The sequence below is a fragment of the Alexandromys fortis genome, unplaced genomic scaffold (assembly GCF_014885135.2).
Source record: "Alexandromys fortis isolate MF-2015 unplaced genomic scaffold, M_Fortis_MF-2015_v1.1 scaffold_106, whole genome shotgun sequence".
In the NCBI taxonomy this organism is placed as follows: domain Eukaryota; kingdom Metazoa; phylum Chordata; class Mammalia; order Rodentia; family Cricetidae; genus Alexandromys; species Alexandromys fortis.
The window spans coordinates 4,028,231-4,048,373 of record NW_026067980.1 but is presented as its reverse complement, the minus strand read 5'-3'; the positions used below and the strand labels follow the sequence as shown (position 1 = coordinate 4,048,373).

Genomic DNA, 20,143 nt, shown 5'->3' with positions numbered 1-20,143 from the left:
CAGCGTAGAAAACTATAACCTCACACTCAATGAGAAGCATTTCAGAATTAAGGACCCATTGATACTGCTGACCATCACTGTGAGAGCCCAGGCCTTCATGAAGAAAAGGATGAGCTGCGAACATAAAAAGACAACCTAAAACCGGAGGGAGGCACAGTGCTGTGGAAAGGCACACGGATGCTTTAAATACATCACCCCCGCTCCAGAATTAACTTTTCTGTTCAAAATAATCTCAACCCAAACTCCAAAAGGACTTTACACAGAGGCGGAGGTGACAATTCAGAGGTAATTTTAAAAGAGGAAGAAACTTGGAAAATTGAAGGGAAATAGGTTTTATAAAAAGAGAAGGGGAGATATTTGCCCTGCCCAATAACAAGTCCAGAGAGTAGCGGAGAGGAGCAGATAGATGCCGGGATGATGCGGGGAGAGCTGTAAATTTACTAAAGCCCGGGGAAATCTAGCTTTAAAGGAAGTGAAGACAATGAAATTCATCTTTCTTTGGCTGACACAAACTGCAGGAATACAAAAGCAGAGAAAGTTTGTAGATGTGTATGCTGTCCCAGACCACCGCTGGGAAAGTGAACCTTCGCATGACTTTCACATGTCTGAGTGTTTTGCCTGTGTGTTGTGTCTTTGTACCATGTACACACATGGTGTCCTCGGAAGCTAGAAGGAGGTATCAGATCCCTCAGGAATAGACAGTTAATAGCCACCATGTAGCCTGCTTGTAATTGCTGCATCATCTCTCCAGGTCTGGAAAGTGAACTTTTAATGGTTGAGTCACCCCTCCAGGTCTGGAGAGTGACCTTTTAATTGCTGAGTTATCCCTGCAGGTCTGGAGCGTGAACTTTTCAAACCAGCATGAAACACAGAAGTGGAAACCTTTTAGACACTGTCTGTGTTTTTGGTACCTCCTGGAAAAGCTCTTCTTCTCACACCCTAACCATTTTGTGTACAGAAGTCTGTGGTAGCACTGTCTCTGGATAGGAACCTACATGAATGTCCACCAATAGGGGACTAGTGGGTAGGCACCAAGGTATTCATTCTGTGGCCTACACAGGGGAAATTTGTTTACTGTTATAAACAAACATTTAAACATCATGAATGGGAAGCTAATGTTAGACTATTCATGCGATAGAACACTTAAGAATATTTAATTCTGCTGTGGAGAACAGAAATAATGAAGGTGACGAAGAAATCCAGCATGTGTACTCGGTACCTACAGCAAATCATTGGGTCAACAATGACTTGAAAACATAGCACATGGGGCAACAAAATAAAAAAGAATGGATATATGAAGTGTCCTTTGACGGATGGTAAGGATGGAAGGATCAAGAGGAATGAAATATTCACTAATATTCACAGGGCACAAGTGCCATCACCTCTGGGTTGATCTGTGTCGTCCTTCAGTCAACCCACAGATAATGCCCCTTCTCTCCCTGACACTGGCAAGTGAGCACCACCGCCATTGGCAGGTCACCAGCAGGCCACCTCGCCCTTGCCTCTACCTCCAAGAGAGTTAGAAGTTTGTTCTGAAGCTTTCTTCATGATGCCTCCTTCCCCAACCCTGAATTCTGGTTCTCCTTGCCATCCCATCAGCCCGGGAGAGAGGAGGTGACCCAAAGACGGGGGGGGGGGGTGCAAGAGAGAAGAGGTTATGTGAACTCTGCAACTTGGCAATGATAGTAAGGAGGTCCCCATCCTTCTCCTTCTGCTTGTGGCTACTTTTAGTGAATCCAACAAGGTCTGTAGTTCTGGGTGTCTTAGCTGGCCCGTGCACCTTACTGTTCTGTGACTTCTTAGATAACTTTCTCAGCAAATACTCAGCTTTTGTGTATAAGGTAGGCGCCAACCAAGACACGTGTCTATAAGCTTCAATTCTATAGCTAATATAGAGGATGAAACATGATAAGTGACCATGGACCAGAAACCACGGCAATCTTTTGGTAAAAAATAAAGAATGATTACTGAGGCATAGTAACTGTTGATGGTGACTTAATCTGAACCACTAAATGTATTTAAAAGCAGAGTGTATGTATATGTTCTTAAGGCACTTTCGAGAAGTGCCCTGCCAAGAGCAAGGTACACAGACTTTCTCATTTTACAAAAGAAAAAAAACTAAACTCAGAGAGGACAAGCGAACACTCACAGCTGCTGCAGAAATAAGTCAACACCTGCTATATTGCAGAAAGGGAAGGGAGAGGTTGAGTCACTTACTAGAGGTACAAAGCGGCCAGGCTCACATGGTGGCTCCACTGCTGTTTGGCAGCAAACTGGCTGCCGTGTACTGAACTATTAGAGATGGTCACATAAGCTCACTGGGTACAAATGCTTAAGGACAGACAAAAGTTTTTAATACAATTGCTGTGAAACCCCATAGCAAATGTCCCCATTTTGTTTCTAAATCCTAGGCATCCTGCATATAGCTGCCCTGAACCCCCACCCCCTACACACAGACACACAATGAATTTGCCAGTGGAAAGATGAACTGCTTTTCCATATTTTAAAGACTTACTGTCTGGTTATTAATATGGTGCATTGGAAGGGTCTGGGCAATGTTAGCTGTACATTTCTGTGTAGAGCGTGTATTTATGGCCCAGGGTGCATGACTGAACTTCATAAAGAACACCTACAGCCTGCTGGGCCCCACACAAGCTGACACCACAGGGTAGCGTTGCTGGGGCTGATGGGATTGCCTGGGGCCAAAAAGCCTGAGGAGGGAAGCACTTCAAGAGAGAAACACAGTGGTGGCCAAGAAGCAGGGATGGGTCAAAATGCGTGAAATAAATGAGGTCGCCATGGGAAAGGGAGTTGGGAAGGAAGGAGCAATTTGATGTGTTCATTACTGGATGTGAAATAACCCAGCCCTTCCCTTCCCTCGATGGCAGACGGAGCTGGAAGAGAAGGGTGATACACTCTCCAGACAGCCACTTCTCCCTGGAGTGCAGATGCACGCTATCTTCTGAGAGCTGAGCACATGTCAAAATGGATTCTGAAGCTTCCGCTGGGCTTACCCCAGCAAACACGAAGAGGAACTCGAAGATAAGACAGCCAAAGATAGAGACAGCACAACCACACAGCCAGAGAACTGGGGTGGCTCGCCTTTCACTCTACAGGTAGAGAACTGGGCTCTGAAAAATTCGTGCAGGATCAAAGTCTTTAATGCTTTCAGCCCAGACCGAAGTCTTCACCTTTGTAGGCATTAACCCTCTTCAGATTATCTTTCATTCTTTCAATGGGTAAAATAGGAACTGGGAGATGGCTTGGTGTGTAAAGTGCTTACCACGGAAGCATGACAACCAGCGTGACGACCAGAGTTCAGATCCCCATGACCCATGCCCGTGAGAAGCTGGGCAGTACAGCTACCATCTGAATCCTAGCACTTGGGAGACAGAAACAGAATCTTAGCGGCAAACTGGCTAGATAGGGTATCTAGAAATGGGGGTGGGAGGCTCCAGATCCAGCAAGACCCTGCGTGAATCAATAAAGGAGATTGATGAAGACTTCCAACATCAACTTCAGGTTTCCACAAACATTCACACACAGGTATGTAAACACACGTGTAACTACATACCTGCAAATAATCATATACATGCCACACACAAACATATGTATGCCAAAAAAGAAGTTGGGTAAAGCAGAAGTCGCAGTCATGGAAACTCTGGATTGGGGATTGGTCTTTATCCACACATCTCTAGTTAGGCTGGCTCTGCAAGGGGACCTTGATCTTCCTGAAAATTAGAAGATACCCTGCCCCATCCCTGGTCCCCAGAACACACCAGAAGGCTTTGTTCTGATCTACAGTAGGGAACATTAGATGGTAATTGAAATACAAAGTAGAACTTGGATACTGTACGGTTTTGTTCTGAGTTGTTTTGCCCCAACAGATACCTGGGCCACACCTAAAACAAATTACATTATAATCTCCAGGGAGGGACCCAAGCATTGAGACTTTATAACAATCACTGAGAACTTCCAACATGCTGCCCTGCCCCCTGTCTAGACATGTGCTTCTCAAGGTTAACCCACTTCCATGCCAACTGAGCATCTGGCTGATTTGATGCTTTAGGCCAGAAAGCCTGGTGGTAGGGTGAATTTGCCTTGCTCCTCTGTTCCCATCTAATGCTGCCAATTCTGAGGTTTGTAACTTCTTCCTCTCGTTTATCTCTAAGTCAGTTCTAAGTCACTAGATGCCCCTGCCTCCACAAAGCTCTCCCCATGGCAGTAAGTCTGGCCTCATTCTCCTAAGCTGTAGCTTGGGTACAGGCATCACTAACATAAAACCCAGCTCCCTCCATAGAGTGTGCACACCAATGTTTATAGCGATGTTTTCTCCTGTATCACTGGAGTGGAAGCTATGGAGGAAGAGATACCAGCATTCTAGTGTGTAAAGATGTCCTGAAAATGAAGGTTTGGGACATTTAAAAAAAAAAAAACCAACACATGCCCTTTTGCTAACACACTGGCACACACAGGAAGCACAGCTAAGTGTGTCTGCAACAAGAGGCTCCTTGGCTGTGACATACACACAGGCTCTATGGCACAGACACATGCAGAAGGATGCCTTCAACCAAACAAGCAAGCTAGGAGCAGGCAGACCAACAGCCATGAGCAGATATTCCCAACTCCATGGGTGTCCTCGTCAAGAGAGGGTTCTTCCTCTGTCCTCTCTTCCTATCTGAATAGACAAGCAGGTAGAGAATCTCTTGGTTTAATTTAGACAATTTTGTCTTCTGGATTCTGAGAGCATTAGCAGACATTTTTTCCTTTTGTTTGCTGTGTATATCAGCACAGGGTGGATGCCTCCTAACAGTGAACAATGGGAAATCTGGGGGAAAGGAAGAAAGTCCAAGTATCATAAGCTTCTTAACAAGTAAATTCCACAGAAGATGCAGCAGGCATGGGTAGTCCACCCTTTCGTTAGTCTCAGGGTTCTCCCAGACTCCAAGCCTTTCTGCTGCAGACTTCGGGTTAACAGACCCCTGCCTTCCTGCCCGCCATCCACAGAAGCTCTGCTGTGAACTCCACTCCCCTTCCCTCCTTTCTTTGGGAACACACCTGCTCCTCTTTGCTCAGGAACCCAGCCTTCCTTCAGGCAGTCCCTATATTGTGATGATCCCAACAAGTCCAGGCAAGTCACCTGGGCACTAGCAAATGGGTACCATTCCTCTTCTTGAAGAAACAATGGGCTCAGAGATGGCTACTCCACCTTCGTGACTTCACGCAAATGGAAGCACAGATGTCTCAGCCGCCTGGCTGGATATCAGGAGAGCATCAGTCTCGGGAGTTACTGGCAGCTACCCTGTGTCCAGTGTTGGAAATTCCTTCTGGGAAATACCTAGAGCTAGAGCAGTGGTTCTCATCCTGTGGATCACGACCCCTTTGAAAAACCTCTGTCTCCAAAAATTCTTACATTACATGCATACGTAACAGAAGCAGAATTACAATTATGAACAAAATTACAGTTAGCAACAAAAATAATTTTATGGTTGGGGGTCACCACAACATGAGGATTAAAAGGCCACAGCATTAGGAAAGATGCGAACCACTATCCTAGAGAAACCTGGGTCTTAGTCCAAACCTCTGGAAAACTAGAATAAGCCTTACCTGAAGCCAACATCTCGATGTTTCTTTTTACTTAGCTTTCTGAAACTGAGCTTTCTGTCATTGTATATCAAAGGTTATTAAGCAATCTGCTTGTTAAATTCCACACAAAGGCCATCACCCGGCTGGGCATTTCGTGGTTGGAAAATGTTGTTCTTAAGCAGCTCAGTCTTCAAAACCATAAGCCTGGCTTTTGACAGGTCTACCTGGGACAGTCCAAGACCCAGACTGGCCCAAGCCACCTTTGCTTCATTTTACTAATATGGGAAACAGGTCTTCATTGTCTCAGTTAGGTACCAAGATGAAGCAGCACCAGTATTTTCATATCACAGGTATTTATTTTAAAATGCTTACAATGAGCATATAATGGCTCTGCATTTTTTGGCTGGCTCATTGGGAAGAGCACTCAAAAAGTCAGAACAAATTTTGTCTGCAGGATACAGGGTGTTTTATTACTAGAGACAAAAATGCATCAGTAATTGACGTCATAGTGCCTTCCTGTCACCCTCCAGGGTTTTGCTGGCATTGATGGTGCTGTCTCAGACCTTGAATGCAACTTGGGCAGGAAGTTCTTTGGCATTGTCACCCCGAGGCAGGTGGTAAGGAATAGTTTTTCCTGTTTGAGACACTGGAAGAGGGGGAAAATCCCACAAACAAAAAGGCAGGGAAATCAGTGTCCTTCCAATGGAAGGAAAAAGTGAATGGTAAAAGGGCCGAGAAGAAAAGATGTTTTGAAATTTGGCTATTATTTGAGCTTTTCAAAGTTCATTCTTTTCTTCTCCTCCTAGGGTTGTCAGTAAATCACGTTAATTATGACATGAATAATTTTCTTTTAATCCCTTAAGAAGAGTCAGGAATTCGTTAAATACTTTCCCTGGAACTATTAGAGTCTTTTCTTGTAAATAATGACGGTAATAGCTGGCATTTATGGAGCGTTTACTTAGTGCCAAGTGTTTTCAAGAGCAATTCCTTTTTAACCTTCACACCAAAAAAAAATGCTATTATCTATATGATTAATAGATGAGGACTCATCTACAGAAGGGAACGTGAATGACTTCTGCAGATCTTGCAAAGGATGGAGCAGCAACCATTAACACTTCTCCAAGCTGGCCTGCTGGACGCCAAGCCCAAACATCCACCACTAATGTGGCCATGACCACCACGGCTACCATCAGCTACTGCTCACCGGGCATTTTTGCCATGCTGCCACCACGGGAAGACCTCTGACCTCAAACAAACTCCGCGGGCACGTGAAGGTTCTCAAGCAAAGACAAGTTATTTCCAACAGTGTCTTTACCAGCGAGCAGAGAGTGGTAGTTGTTGGCTCTCCTGCCAGGTGTCCTTGCAACAGCCTGAACGTGACTGATATCTGACCATACTGGTGGTGATGCTAGTGAGCCCTGCCCCCAGCACACTTTTTTAAACCACGGTGAACATGAATCCAATATGTATGCACAGATTGTCCAGTTTGGTGCAAACCTCAATGAAAAGGGTAACATTACTTACAAATTACAAAAGAGGTACCCTTGGCTTAGATGGCATGGCTAAGAGGTGTCAGAGCCATGGTGTGGGCTCAAGAGAGTCCCTGCTTGACAATTCTGCAATGACCGGAAACTGACTGGGATTACTGTGTTCCATTGAGGGAGCCATCACAGATCCGATCTGCTCTTTAACTTGTCACCAGCTTCTGCAGGCTCTCTATGAATTAAGTTCATGTACTTAAATAGGAAAGCACCAGACAGAACTGCCAGGAAGTCCAACTAATGCCCAGAAGCATAGATTCTGATGATCAATAATTGTTTTTGGAAAGCTGACCACCATGCATGACATAAAGAAGACATTTTTTTTCCTGTATACTGTGTTAAGTACAAAGAAACCAGTTGGGTAAGAAAGAAGCCAGTTTGCACTCAAAAGAGGGTTAGAATTACAGCAGCATGCTGTAGCATGCAGTAGCAATCCGTAGCATGCTGTAGCATGCAGCAGCATGCAGTCTACTACCCCCATGTTATCATGGGAAATGAGAAATTTGTCCCAAACTATTGAAGCAGTAAGTGGGACCAGGCTTCAAAACCAGGCCATGTGCTTGTAGAACCTGAGTTTGTACTTATCTGTCTCTTTTCTCTGAGTGGTACTATAGCATATGGTTTTTACTTTGTTTTCTGTACATTTCTCTCGCTCATGTATATGTGTGTGTGTGTGTGCGTGCAATGCAAGTGGTGAGGTGCACAAAACTCAGATAATTTCATGTTCCCCTTCCTATATGGATTCTAACTTTAGTATTTGTATATATGTAAATAAGGTACTATGAGAGTCAGCACAGACTAAAATAAAATAAAATTAAAAAAAAAACTAGATAGGAGACCAGGAAAGGAGCAGAGGTGCTGAGGGAGCAGGGAAGGAGAGCAAAAGGGTATTTGAGACACAAAAGAAAGTCCAAGCAAAGATGAGGAGAAGAAAGGGAAATGCCATAGGAAAATGAAGACTTCGGCAGCAGAGAGACACGCAACTCGAATGAGAATGGGCACTCCCAAAAGAAGGCAACAGCATTCAGAAGGGAAACTGATGGAAAACTTCCTCCAGTGGGGTATATGGGAATGAGAGGCCCTGAAAGTCAAGACTGGACCCTAAGGTAGAAAGGAGAGCATGAGACAGAAGCAATATAATACAAGCAGACCTAAACATGATGGTCCCTTAAAGGGAAGGAGCAGCTTCCCTCTACAGGGGCAGTTCTCAACGTTTGGGGGGTCACATCTCAGACATCCCGCATCTCAGACATTTACACTATGATTCATAACAGTAGCAAAATTACAGTTAGGAAGTAGCGATAAAATAATTGTATGGTTGTGGGTCAGCACAACATGAGGAATTGTGTTAAAGGGTCGCAGCAGTAGGAAGGTTGAGAACCACTGCTTTAGAGTCTGGGGGAGAACTTCCTTAAGAGCAAGAGAGACAGATGAAAGAGACAGCCATGAGAGGGTGGGGAGGCAGAGGAGTGTCTTCAGAGAGCAACTTTCATTACGCCATCCCGAGCAAATCCACTAAGGGGTCTCTCTAGATCAAATACCCAGAACAAAGGGAAGATCTAACCCTTTAGAGCTGGTGGAAAGTCTAACATCAAGTGATTTAGTTCAACCCAGCAGCATGGCAAAGAGCTGGGAGGAACCACATTAAGACCACAAATCAGGGCCGGCTGTGGGGCCACACACAGCACAGCCAGCTTCCTAATGAGAGCTCTAGAATTTACCTTGTTGGTGAATCCTGTTTTGTAAATGTCTATTTATTTGGTTAAGTTACAGTAAAGTGACCACCTGTGTAGAAGCAGTGTGTGAACTGGATGTCAGGTCAGCACTGGGACTCTTCCTTTAGGTTGTAGATAACTCCCTGGCCTCTGTGAACCTCCTCTATCCTTGAGCAACATTCATAAAGTTCTTATCAGCTCTTAGGAATCTGAAATCCCATTGTTGTTAAAAACAGATGCTTGTTTTTGGATACCATAAAAAATAGCAGGTTCTCAACTGCTAGGAGCACACACACCCCCACTCAACTGCCAGGAACACCCCCCCATTCCCATTCAATGCTAGGAGCGCACACCAATCCCCCCATACCCCCTACTTAACTGCTGAGAGCACACACCAACCCCACCATACCCCCCCCCCCAACTCATCCCTCCAAAGGAAATTCTTGAGCAGCTCTCAGCACCAGAGGTACAGACATTAACACACACCCTTTGTATAGTAAATCTAGAAGAACTCCCAGCTATCAAACACCCACTAAATGCAAGGCTAGATCAAGGCTCTTGTATAATTATATCCTGCCATAGCCACAGAAAACCTCCGAACACCTTAGCATTTTGGTTTCATAGGCCAGTACACCACAGTGAAGGGTGAAGTCACTGACTAACAATGGTCACCAAAGAGGAGGTGGTGACAATAAAAACTCTTAAGCAGTTTTCTCAGTACCAAGGTGAGTAATTTCTACTTGTCCTTCAAGCAACCTCACCTGCTGTGAAAGAAACAGCATGAGATGATTATTAAACAAAGTGGCCATCGCTGGGAAAGAACCACCCAGGGATACATTGTGGAGATTTTCCTCTTTAAAAGCATATAGTTCTTGCCAATGATATGCATATTGTGAAATTCTTCACAGAAATTAAGCTATACTCTTTAACGGTCAGGGGTGTTGTAAGACAGAATGTCCTCTGGACATAATGTGATATCATCATGGGCTTTGCCCCTGGTAGTCATGGCAACTAGAGCAGAAGAACATAGAGCTAACCAGGTCTATGGCAATGGAGGACTGACACTCCCCAGGGAGAAGAGGAGGGGAGGAGCCAGAGTGCACAGCACAGCACAACTTCCGTGAGGTTGCTTCCATGACGGGCTAATACATCACAGCTAACCAGGGTTGTCCACATTGCTGTAAGTCATCAATCACTCTAAGGGATAAAGAAGCAGTAAATCCACTGTCTCACCAAGCTAGACTTGGGTAAAAATGTACTTTGGCCTGTCAATGGTGGCCATCTGGGATATAGAGACATTGGCTTGCCACGAGGAAAAATTAAAACCAGGGTAGATATTATGTTGAGGTGTAGCTGCATGAGCCATGGCTGAAAAGTGTCTGAATGGATGTCCACTGGGATGTTCCACCATCTCCAGGGATAACAGAGCAAACCTTTTGTACCTTTCTGAGCTCTCCAGCATGGGGCAGGGTACTTCACTGCTGTGAGCCTCAGCTCTCTCCACGGTAAAACGTAGATAAAGCACAAGAACAGGAAGAGCTACAAGCAAGCACTGGCTACTGAGAGTGGGAGGATCTGTCTCCTCTGGGGGTGAGCATCCTGCTAAGTTCTCTGAGTCTCCAAAACATACACATACAGCAACACTAAATGGACGAGAGAGAGAGAGAGATAGAGAGAGAGAGAGAGAGAGAGAGAGAGAGAGAGAGAGAGAGAGAGAGAGAACAAGAATAACTAGACATGATCATGAATTTGAGGGTGAGTAGGGGAGATGTGGGAGGAGTTTGAGTAGAGAGAAGAGAAGTAATGTGATTAGAACACACATTATTTCTAAAAGAATTCAAAAGAAGTAGCAGAAGGAAGAGAAGGGAGACAGATGTAATCTTCTTAACAACAGAAAAAGATAGGCATTCTGGAAAGTTCACCTCTCAAAACTGACAGAGGCTCCGAGCTCCTGAAGTGATCAAGATCACAGGACTGACCTCCTTCCCCGATGGAACCATTAAGGAGAAACACACTTGGTTTTCTTACTATCTTAAACCCCTCACTTTCTTCTTCCTCTGACCATCCCTCTCTCTAATTCCCCTCCATCTGGGACCTCTCTGCCCATTTTCTCTCCACTGTGAGAGACCAATGTGCTTGGGAAGGTACCTGGACAGCATCTTTCTAGACACAAGCCATGTCTAGAAACCGATGGCTTCCTCCAGCCTCGGTAGTCAAAGAGTTTTCTTGTCAGAGTCCAAAGAGTTCCTCCAGACGAGGTGTGGAGGTTGCCTGAGGTAGCAAACACTGCAACATCTGCTTCCAAGTTAAATGAATTCCTGTAGAGCCTGGTGGTACATACTTAAGACCCCAAGTTTCAGAGGCTGAGGCAAGAGGATTGTGAATTTAAGGCCAGTCTTAGCTACACTTTGGGACTCTGTCTCAAAACAAATTTTTTGAAATGAATTTCCTTCTGAGTACACAGACTGTCCCTTGTAAAAGTGGTTTGTGCCTAGAAATTGCTTCTCTATTCGGCGTGCTGCATTTGAAGTAGCATTGCGGCTTTGATCCTCTGAGTTCCTTTAACACATCAGATGGGTCTTAATACCCATAGGAATATATCAACTCTTTCCAAGTTAAACAAACGGGGGCAAGCTGGAGAGGTAATAAACACACATCTATAGGGTTCTGGCGACTCACTAAGCCACTTCAGGTGCAGTACTGGGCAGAGCAGGGAGGGAACACAGACGGCTCTTTGAGGGAGCAATGGCGGGGGTCATGGCATACCCCACCACCAGGATGCAGACAATGCACCGCAGAAAAGCAACTTGCAAACCTCAGTTGTGTGGAGACAGCTCCATGCTCTCCATCCCACATGCAAATAAACATTCTAAAAATATTCTCTGGCTCTGTTGGTCTCCTACCCTCCGGCATGGAAGGGGGAAAGCCTCCCTGTGTTGTAAGCTCGGCCAAGTGTACATATGTTCCCACCCCGCTTTCCCACACGTTAAGAAATGTACAAATGGGAAACTGTTCGCACGACTAATTCCTATCAGGTAGAGACCTGCCCCATCATTACAGACATGAACCCTTTTATTTTCCACAGTGGACTCAGGAGAGAAAACAGTAATTCCCAACGTTTCCTGTATTAAACCCCTCCAAACATGGCTTATCAAAGAACAAGCCAAGATAGCAACACCTACATAACAGCGTCCACACCATCCGGCTTCTCAAAGTTATAATCACCTGGAAGCTAGGGTGTTCTTTTATCCTTCGAGCATCTGAGGAAGGGGATCAGTGATGCTTCTGTCCCAAAAAAGAGCAGCGTTGAGCTGAGTGTGACTGGGAAAAAGTCCATCAGAGTGCTTTGCTTCTGGTTTTTAAATTCTATTCTATTCTATTTATTTATTTGAGCTAGGGTTTTACATTGTATTCTAGGCTGTCCTGAAACTTACTATGTAGCCCAGGCTGGGCTTTGAACTTACAGCAATCCTCCCAAATTCTGGGATTGCAGGTGAGCTCAATTCATGTACCTAGGTTTTAATCTCTATTTATCATACTTTTTGACCATGCCTATCCATCTTATAATATTTTCAACATCAAAACTCCCAAAGCACGCATTTGTCTCTCCTCTCCCTTGTGAATGCGTCAAGCCAAGGCAGTTTTAGCAGCCACACACACACACACACAGAGCCCTAACTAGGCTGCTGGTCGGAAGAGCGAGCATTGACTTCCTCCAGCTTGGCCCCACTCCTGCAGTAAAACAAAAAGGAAAACAGGTTTTTATGATGAGGCAGAGCCTTGATATATGGCGAGCTGTTGGAAAAGGGTTGGGTTTTATAGAGCCATGGTTTTAATCTTTTGTGATAGACTGACACCACTTTTAGGATCTAGAAGTCACTACCACTTAACTTTGTGAGCTGCAGAAGAGGGAGGAACCAGAAGACACTGCAGGGGTAGAGGAGAGTGCCGTTCTCCTATTGCTACCTGTGTGTAACAGTGGAAAATTCAAAGAGTGAAATACCTTCGGATCTTCAATTTTAAGTCACAAAGAATGCTACAAAGAAAGGGACATTATGCGGGAAGACAGATGCAAGGGCCCTGTGCTGCTCACAATATCAACTTAAAAACAGAGTCTAGAAATGTTTAGAAGATAGATCTCCATCTCTGACATGACTGTGAGGTTTTCAATTAGGTTCATTTGGGGGGGGGGACCTACACTTACTGTAGGGAGCACCATCCCTTGGGCTGGAATACCAGACTACAAAAAGGAGAAGGCCAACTGAGCACCAACACCATCTCTCCCTGCTCCCTAGCTGTGTGTGGATGCAGAGTCACCATATGACCCTCACTCCTGTGGCCGTGCCGCCCCCTCCCCACCGAGCCAAAAATCAAGTCTTCCTTCCCTGAGCCACTTTGGCCAGGTATTTTGTCCCAGTGATGACGAAAGCCGGGAATCCAGCCCACTGTCACCACAGAGGGGTCACTGGTGCTACTGTCCCTGTAGAAAGGAAAGCTGGTTTATTTTAAAATTAAGGGTTGGCCCATTTGAGAAGGCCATTGCCTATGCGGCGGGAAACAAATCACAAGCAGTTGCTAGTTTCAAACAAAATTGGGGACAGATATTTGGCTCTCAAGACTCTTTAGAGCAAAAGATACAAAGTATTCCAACCCCATTAGTGTAGGCTTCCAATGAAGTGGTTAAAACTGTTACATTTTAACACCTACAATTAAATTATTCATGACACCAGTGTTCTCCCACTGGCGAAGTCTGGATCTAATTTGGTTAATGAAGTATTTGAACATCATTTGCTATGTGTAGCTTCAAGTTAAGAATTCCAAATTTTCTAAAGAGCCCCCCCAAAAGGGCCAAACAAACAAACAAACAAAAAACAAAACAAGAGCTGCTTTATCTGGTGAAGGCTCACTGGAGCAAGGTCCCCACTGTCTATTCTTTCTGACAGAAACTGAATTTGACCTTCAATCTGAGAGATCTGGAAGAGGAGGCTGCCTAGAATCCTGTGGTTTTCCTGTATCCTTGTTAGCACAGAGAGGGTAGACTGTGCTCTGTTAAAAAAAACAAAAACAAAAACCTCCCAATTTACAAAAATATTTGTTATTTGCTAAAGCACTAAGTATGAGGACTACATCGTAGTGGCATTACATTGGTGTTTTAATAAATAAAGCTTGCCTGAAGATCAGAGAGTAAAACAGCCACGCTGGCCAGCCTTACAGACCAGGCAGCAATGACACATACCTTTAATCCCAGTAGCCACACTAGCCTGCCATAGAAACCAGGTGGTAGTGGTGCATGCCTTTAATCCCAGAAGTAGAGAGGATTATAAAATGGGAGGAGGCAGCTCTCAGGCTCAGTCTCAATCTCATTTCGAGATTCCTGAAGGCAGGATTGCCATTTTGGGGTAAGAGCCCGTGGCCGGCTGTTTTGCTTTTCTGACCTTCAGGTTGAACCCCAATTTCTGCCTCAGAGTTTTTATTAACTGTGCTTCACTACATACAGTTTAAAAAAGTGTGTTGTGGAGGATATGTGCATGGGGATGCACATATGTGTGGGGGCCTTAGGTGGCATCCCAGGTAATGTTGTCTAACCCCCTGAGATGGGGCTCTTCACTGACCCGGTGTTTACAAATTGAGATAGACTGGCTGGCCAGCAAGGCCCAGGGATCCTTTTGTTTCTGCCTTCCCAGTGCTGGTATCATTGTGTTTGCCAATACATCCTGCCCCCTCCTTTGTAATGGAGCTCCTTGGGATGGAACTCAGGTTCTTGTATTTACAGGGCAAGTGATTTACCAACTAAGCAAATCCTAAGCCCCTGTACCTCCTAAAAAAAAATCAAACAAACAAAAATTAGCATCGTCTATGTCGAGGTGGGCAAACAGGAGACTCAGAGCATTGAAACAACCGATTCAGGTCTATGTGCTGCTAGGTGTGGTGGCCCGGCCTCTGGTGCTCACCCTCTCGATACTGATGCCAGCAAAGGGTTCCACTCACATTTTGCAACACGTCCATCTTACAGGTGGTTCGCAGAAGGCAGCCAGGGAAGGAACACACCTGCAGCTCCGCCGCAGGAGCCTGAGCACACCGGGTAAATTGCCCACCCAGTGTGAGACCTCAACAGGAAATTGGCGTCCTCCCTAAGAACAGAGAATCTCTGAACTACGGTCGTCTGAACTGTAGCCCACGGAGCATGTCAACACAGCTTCGAGAGCAATTACTTTCCTTCAGTTTAGGGGATAAGCGCAAGGCGTGTGCGGAGTGGTGAGAGAGGAGACTGGAGCCAAGGCTCTGGGCGCTCGCAGCAAGATGAGCAAATCTGTGCACACATCCCGGAGTGAAACTGATGGCAGCGGAATTTTTATGAAAAGCGATGAGTGATGTGACCAGGAGGAAAATCACATGCTAAAACACAAGAAGAAAGAAACCCACTTTACCTTAGGAATCGGTAGCTTACCAGTGTTGAAATATAACAAGGCATTGGAGGCTCTCGCCTTCAAACCGTGACACGTACTTAAGAGTTCTATTTTTGATGAATTACCTTCAGCAGCCTCCAGGTATTGCACTTTACAGCCGATTCCTCTTCCAAGGAAAACCCTGTGGATCGGCTCACTTCCTTACCCAAGGGGGTGAGGTGATCAAGAGGTAAAGAAACATCCTGGAAAAATCATAAAACTTCACACTCCTCTTAGACAGTGACTTTTGTAAACTTGTTGACAGTCGCAAATGCCCAGAAAATATGGGCTGAGTTGTTTTCGATTGCTGTTTGAGTAGCAGATTAATTTAATAATCACTGGGGTATTGAATGACGAAAATTATCGGTTGCAGCATCCAAACCGCCAACCCTAATGACATTCTTATGTAAATTCATATTTTCTTTTAGGCTCCTGCATTCTTAATAAACCCTATACTTTCATGACTCCCTTTTTAAAATATCGCATACTGTTCTCTGGTTATAATATATAATATATCTGTCTGTGTTAAAGACAGATAAATGTCCACTTTCGGAGTTGCCCATCTGAAGGTTTCTATTTAGAGAAAATGAGTCATCCCTGGATAGATTTTCCACGTAAGAACATCTTGTGATGCTGAAACATGGACACAGAAATGGAGTCAGAAGAACTATTTCCCCCTCCCCCGCCCCCGAAGATGGAAACCAAACTTGCACTAAGGCTGTAGCCATCTGACGTGATGTTCTGAGTTCTAGCACGTATCTCAAGCCCAAGGTCATCTGGTCTCTTTTAAAGGATAGGGGAGTGTTAATGACACACCAGAAGCAAGCGGGTGGCTCTTGCCTGTTCCCACGGGAGGAGCAGGGTTCTCTGGGACTGTGGCTCGATGGCCATATGTGGCCACTGCTTGTGGAGGGAAGTAATCGCTGCCTTGGGACCAGTTGGTGATGGACGCAGTTTTCTCTGTTCCACTGCGGAAGGCGAGATGTTTTTCTATGAAAAAGATCTTAGTGCGTAATTTCTGAAGTACTATAATTTTAACCAAACTCAGTTTCCAGCTCACTGCTGGCCAAATGCTACAGTTGTGTTATTTTTGAATGGGATTACCCCTGACCTGAAGTTACCTGTAAAGCTGATTGAAATTTAGTAATATTCCTTGATAACTTTATCGGGAAAACATTCCATTTTAGACGAAAAGTTGACAGGCTTCTCTGCTAATGACGGACAGAGACCAGCTTTCCTATTGCCGCTGCACTGAGAGATCTGTGGGCCATGAAGAAAGGGGAGGTGACAAAATTAAGTGACATGATTTCCTCCTTCACATCCTGCATCCCGGGAATATATTGCTCACGTGGAGGAATAAATAACATCTTTATAAATACTTCCATGAAGATAATGTACATGTTCTAACAAACTGCATTTTTTAGAACAGGGCTGGAAATGATGGAAAGGGGTCGATGTACGGAATAAAAGAGCTCAGGTCCTCAATGCCAGTGGTTCTCGACCTTCCTAGTGCTGGGACCCTTCAATATAATCCCTCAGGTTGTGGTGACTCCCAACTATAAGACTATTTCGTTTCTACTTCATAACTACAATTTTGCTACTGTCATGAATAGTAAAGCAAATATTTTTGGAGACGGAGGTTTACTGAAGGGATTGTGCCCCACAGGTTGAGAAATACTGCTCAAAAGCACGCCTCCCCCACCTCTGAGTCTGCCACTGTGCTAGAGAAGCACTGTTCCACTACAAAGCTTCATGATTTAAGGGTTAGAAATAACAGTCATGGATTGATTTTTCAGTCAACTAGCTACTTGGGAATGTGTTGATTTCTAGCCATAAAAAGAAGGCCGAGTCACAGAGGAGATGATGGCTCAGTCACGAGAGTACCCACCACAGAGGCATGAGAATCTGAGCTCAGATCTTTAGTACCTATTTTTTTTTTTAATAGCTAAGTGTGACTGAATACTTGTAACTCCAGTAGAAGGGTTGCTTGAGACGCATAGACATGAAGCTCCCTTGGCCAGCCAGTCTAGCCTATTAGTAAGTTCCTGATTCAGCCAGGGACCTTCCAAACTCAAACACTGGGGCAGGGGAGCCCGTGAGAAAGACATGCTAACCTCTGCCCTCATACACTCAAGGAGACACACATGTATGTACACTCATGTGATACAGTGCTACACACACATACACAGAGGAGAAAAAACACATGAACTTTGTTTTATTGGTGTGTGTGTGTGTATGTGTTATGGGGAAGGGGACTGACAAACAGCCTTCTGAATGGTGGATTCTGTTTCAAGAGCCCACTTTCATCACTGTGGTCCCTGCTGTCTCAGCCATCACCAAGAACCTGATCACTCTCTTCTCTTCCCTCAAACTTTTCTTCTGTTCAATCCTGGTGTCAGGGAAGCATCTCAAGTCTGAGTTTCCTTTGAGAATATCTGAAGGACAGTGCAGCCATGCCCTTGAAAACCATTGCTTCTCTCGTCTCTCCTCACTCCCAGTTCTCTAGAGTTTCACTGAAGTTGAACTTGGTTGAACACATTGCACTGTCCCTTCCGTCTGCCATGTTCTTCCCTCTGCCTGGAGCTGAGCACCTGCCATCCCCCTCACACACACACGCACACACCCACACACACACACGCACACACACACACACACACACCGCCTGCTCCTTCAGTAGGCAGCTACTTCTCTCCACCTTCTTCCCACTCTTGTGATGCTGGTGTTCTTCCTCTCTCACCACTTGGCGCCCAGTCTTGTGACTACAAAGGCCACGAGGACAGGAGCCAAGGATGCTCCCTTCAACACTGCTACCTCACGAGCAGTCTAGTGTGGAGGATGTAATGGACAGCCGAACAACAGTTACTAAATTTACAGGCTAGCTTTAGTTTTCTTCCTACCGTTCATTTTCTTTTAGAGCCAATTCATTAGGAACAAACTTCAGGACCACTACTGCATGAAGCTCTGTATCTTACCAGGTCCACCACCACCTCCCAGGATATCGGTTCGAAAGCAATCTATAAAGACAGAAATCCAGACAGTGCCCATCCAATGGGGAGTGGAGATTATGCCAAGCAGGGGACACACTAGGGGTGCTCCTGGGGAGCTGGTGCTGCTCTCTGAGGTCTTAGCCTCAACATTGGCTGTATGGATGGGTTCATATGTCAAAAAAAAAAAAAATAAATCAACCTGAAATTTCAGTATTTGTACTTATTTCTTAATGCACCATCCTTCAATCAAAAGCTTACTCAAAGAATGAAGAAAGAGCACAAATCCCTTCCATCTATACTCCCGAGTGTTGACTGCTTTCCACTGTAGTATGCAACTACATACTACAGAGCGTGGCGTTCTTAATGAAATGCCGAAAAGAAAAGACCCAAAGCCTACAGCCTCTCCCTTATACCAGCAAACTTGGGAAAGCCTTTATCAACACCCAGTCTCATGCGATCCACCTTACCTGCTCCCTCCTCCCGCTCAGCAAGGCTTCAAGATCTGAAACCAAGCAGCCATGACACTATAGAGTGAGCCTCACCATGTCCATGCCCTGTGTTCTCCATGACACCAGCCTAGATTCCGGACCACAGGGGAATGCCGTGATCACGCATGTGTGCCACGGTTCCAGGTGAGCATTTCTTAGTTTCCAGACCGTTAGGTAATTTGAATCAAACTGCATCTTTGGTTTCTAGCTTTGAGTTGGTAAGAAGAAAAGGCTGCTTTCCTTGGCAGTTTCTCTCCTGAGATTTCCTTAGGTTTTATCTGCAATGGACATGAGAATCATAGTACATGATGGCCAAGACATAAGGGTGACCTTGTGGGGTTTGTAGGCTCAGCACCTGGGGGTGGAAAGGCCATTTCTCTGTAAGGTTCTTCATCACAAAGTGGTGGTTTGCACTTCCCTAAAGCACAAAGCCGTGGTCTGTTGATGTCTAAGATGTGCATGGCCTATTAAAATCTGACACGTAGTTTCTGTTTGTGTGGGGACAAGCACGGTGTTAGACCAACGACAGGAATATTTACATCACTCCAGAATGTTTCTCAAGGTTCTGACTTAGTGAGTGTGAGGTACGGTACATCTCAGTCATTTGTGGCCCTTAACAGAATACCTTAAATAGTATCTTATGAAAAACAAGAGCATAGGCGTCTGTTGTGACTGCAGATTGCTGTCAGCAGGCCGACCTTGTAGAGAGGGCTCACCCGCTGCTTCAGAGATGGGGAAGCTTCCAAGGCACTGGGGGCGGGACCTCAGATAGGCTTCCTCACACTGGGTGGGGTGGTTCGGGGCGGGGGACCTCAGATAGGCTTCCTCAATCTTCTTTTATAAGGGCATTCATTTCACTTGCAGGGCATGCAGAGCCCTCAGGCCCTGCTCATCTCTTAAAGGACATCACCTATTGATATCATCACAGTGGGAAAGAGGTTCTGACATAGGACTTCGGGGCAGGGGACACCCATACTAGTATTCTAGTGCACAGGACATGCGTGAAATGTGGTCATTTACTGGGTACTAGTTTGTCCCAAGCATTGTGTTAAATTTATAACATAATTTTTTCCACTTGATTCTTTCAGTGAGTCCATGATATGCTTACTGATATTTATTACTATTATTATTATTATTTGCCCATCATCACAAAGAAATTAAGAAGACAGGGATCACCCTCTGAACTTTGTACTTCCAAGGGCCCCTACATAGACTCACCACTTTCTTGTGGTGACCCTAGAATAAATATCTAGTCAGAAGAATAAGCTATGACATGACAGACTGGGCAAACATGAAAACCATCCTGAAAACACTAAGGCATGTGGGATGAGATGGGAAGATAAAACACAGTTAAGTACAAGAGTGCTTACGGGAGGAAGG

At 45.1% G+C, this 20,143-nt stretch overlaps 1 protein-coding gene across 2 annotated transcripts in view; it reads right to left on the bottom strand.

Moving 5' to 3' along the window:
- Cacna2d3 (calcium voltage-gated channel auxiliary subunit alpha2delta 3) overlaps positions 1–20,143 on the bottom strand; it is a 798,817-nt gene that overhangs the window by 20,249 nt on the left and 758,425 nt on the right. The window contains exon 35 of one of the 2 annotated variants that reach the window (XM_050158222.1): positions 18,623–19,041. The exons of the other annotated variant lie outside the window; for it this stretch is intronic. Within the exon in view, the coding sequence (XP_050014179.1) occupies positions 19,038–19,041 (4 nt within the window). The 3' untranslated portion in view covers positions 18,623–19,037. Of the gene's footprint in view, positions 1–18,622; positions 19,042–20,143 lie in introns of those variants that run through there. 2 annotated transcript variants of the gene reach the window in all.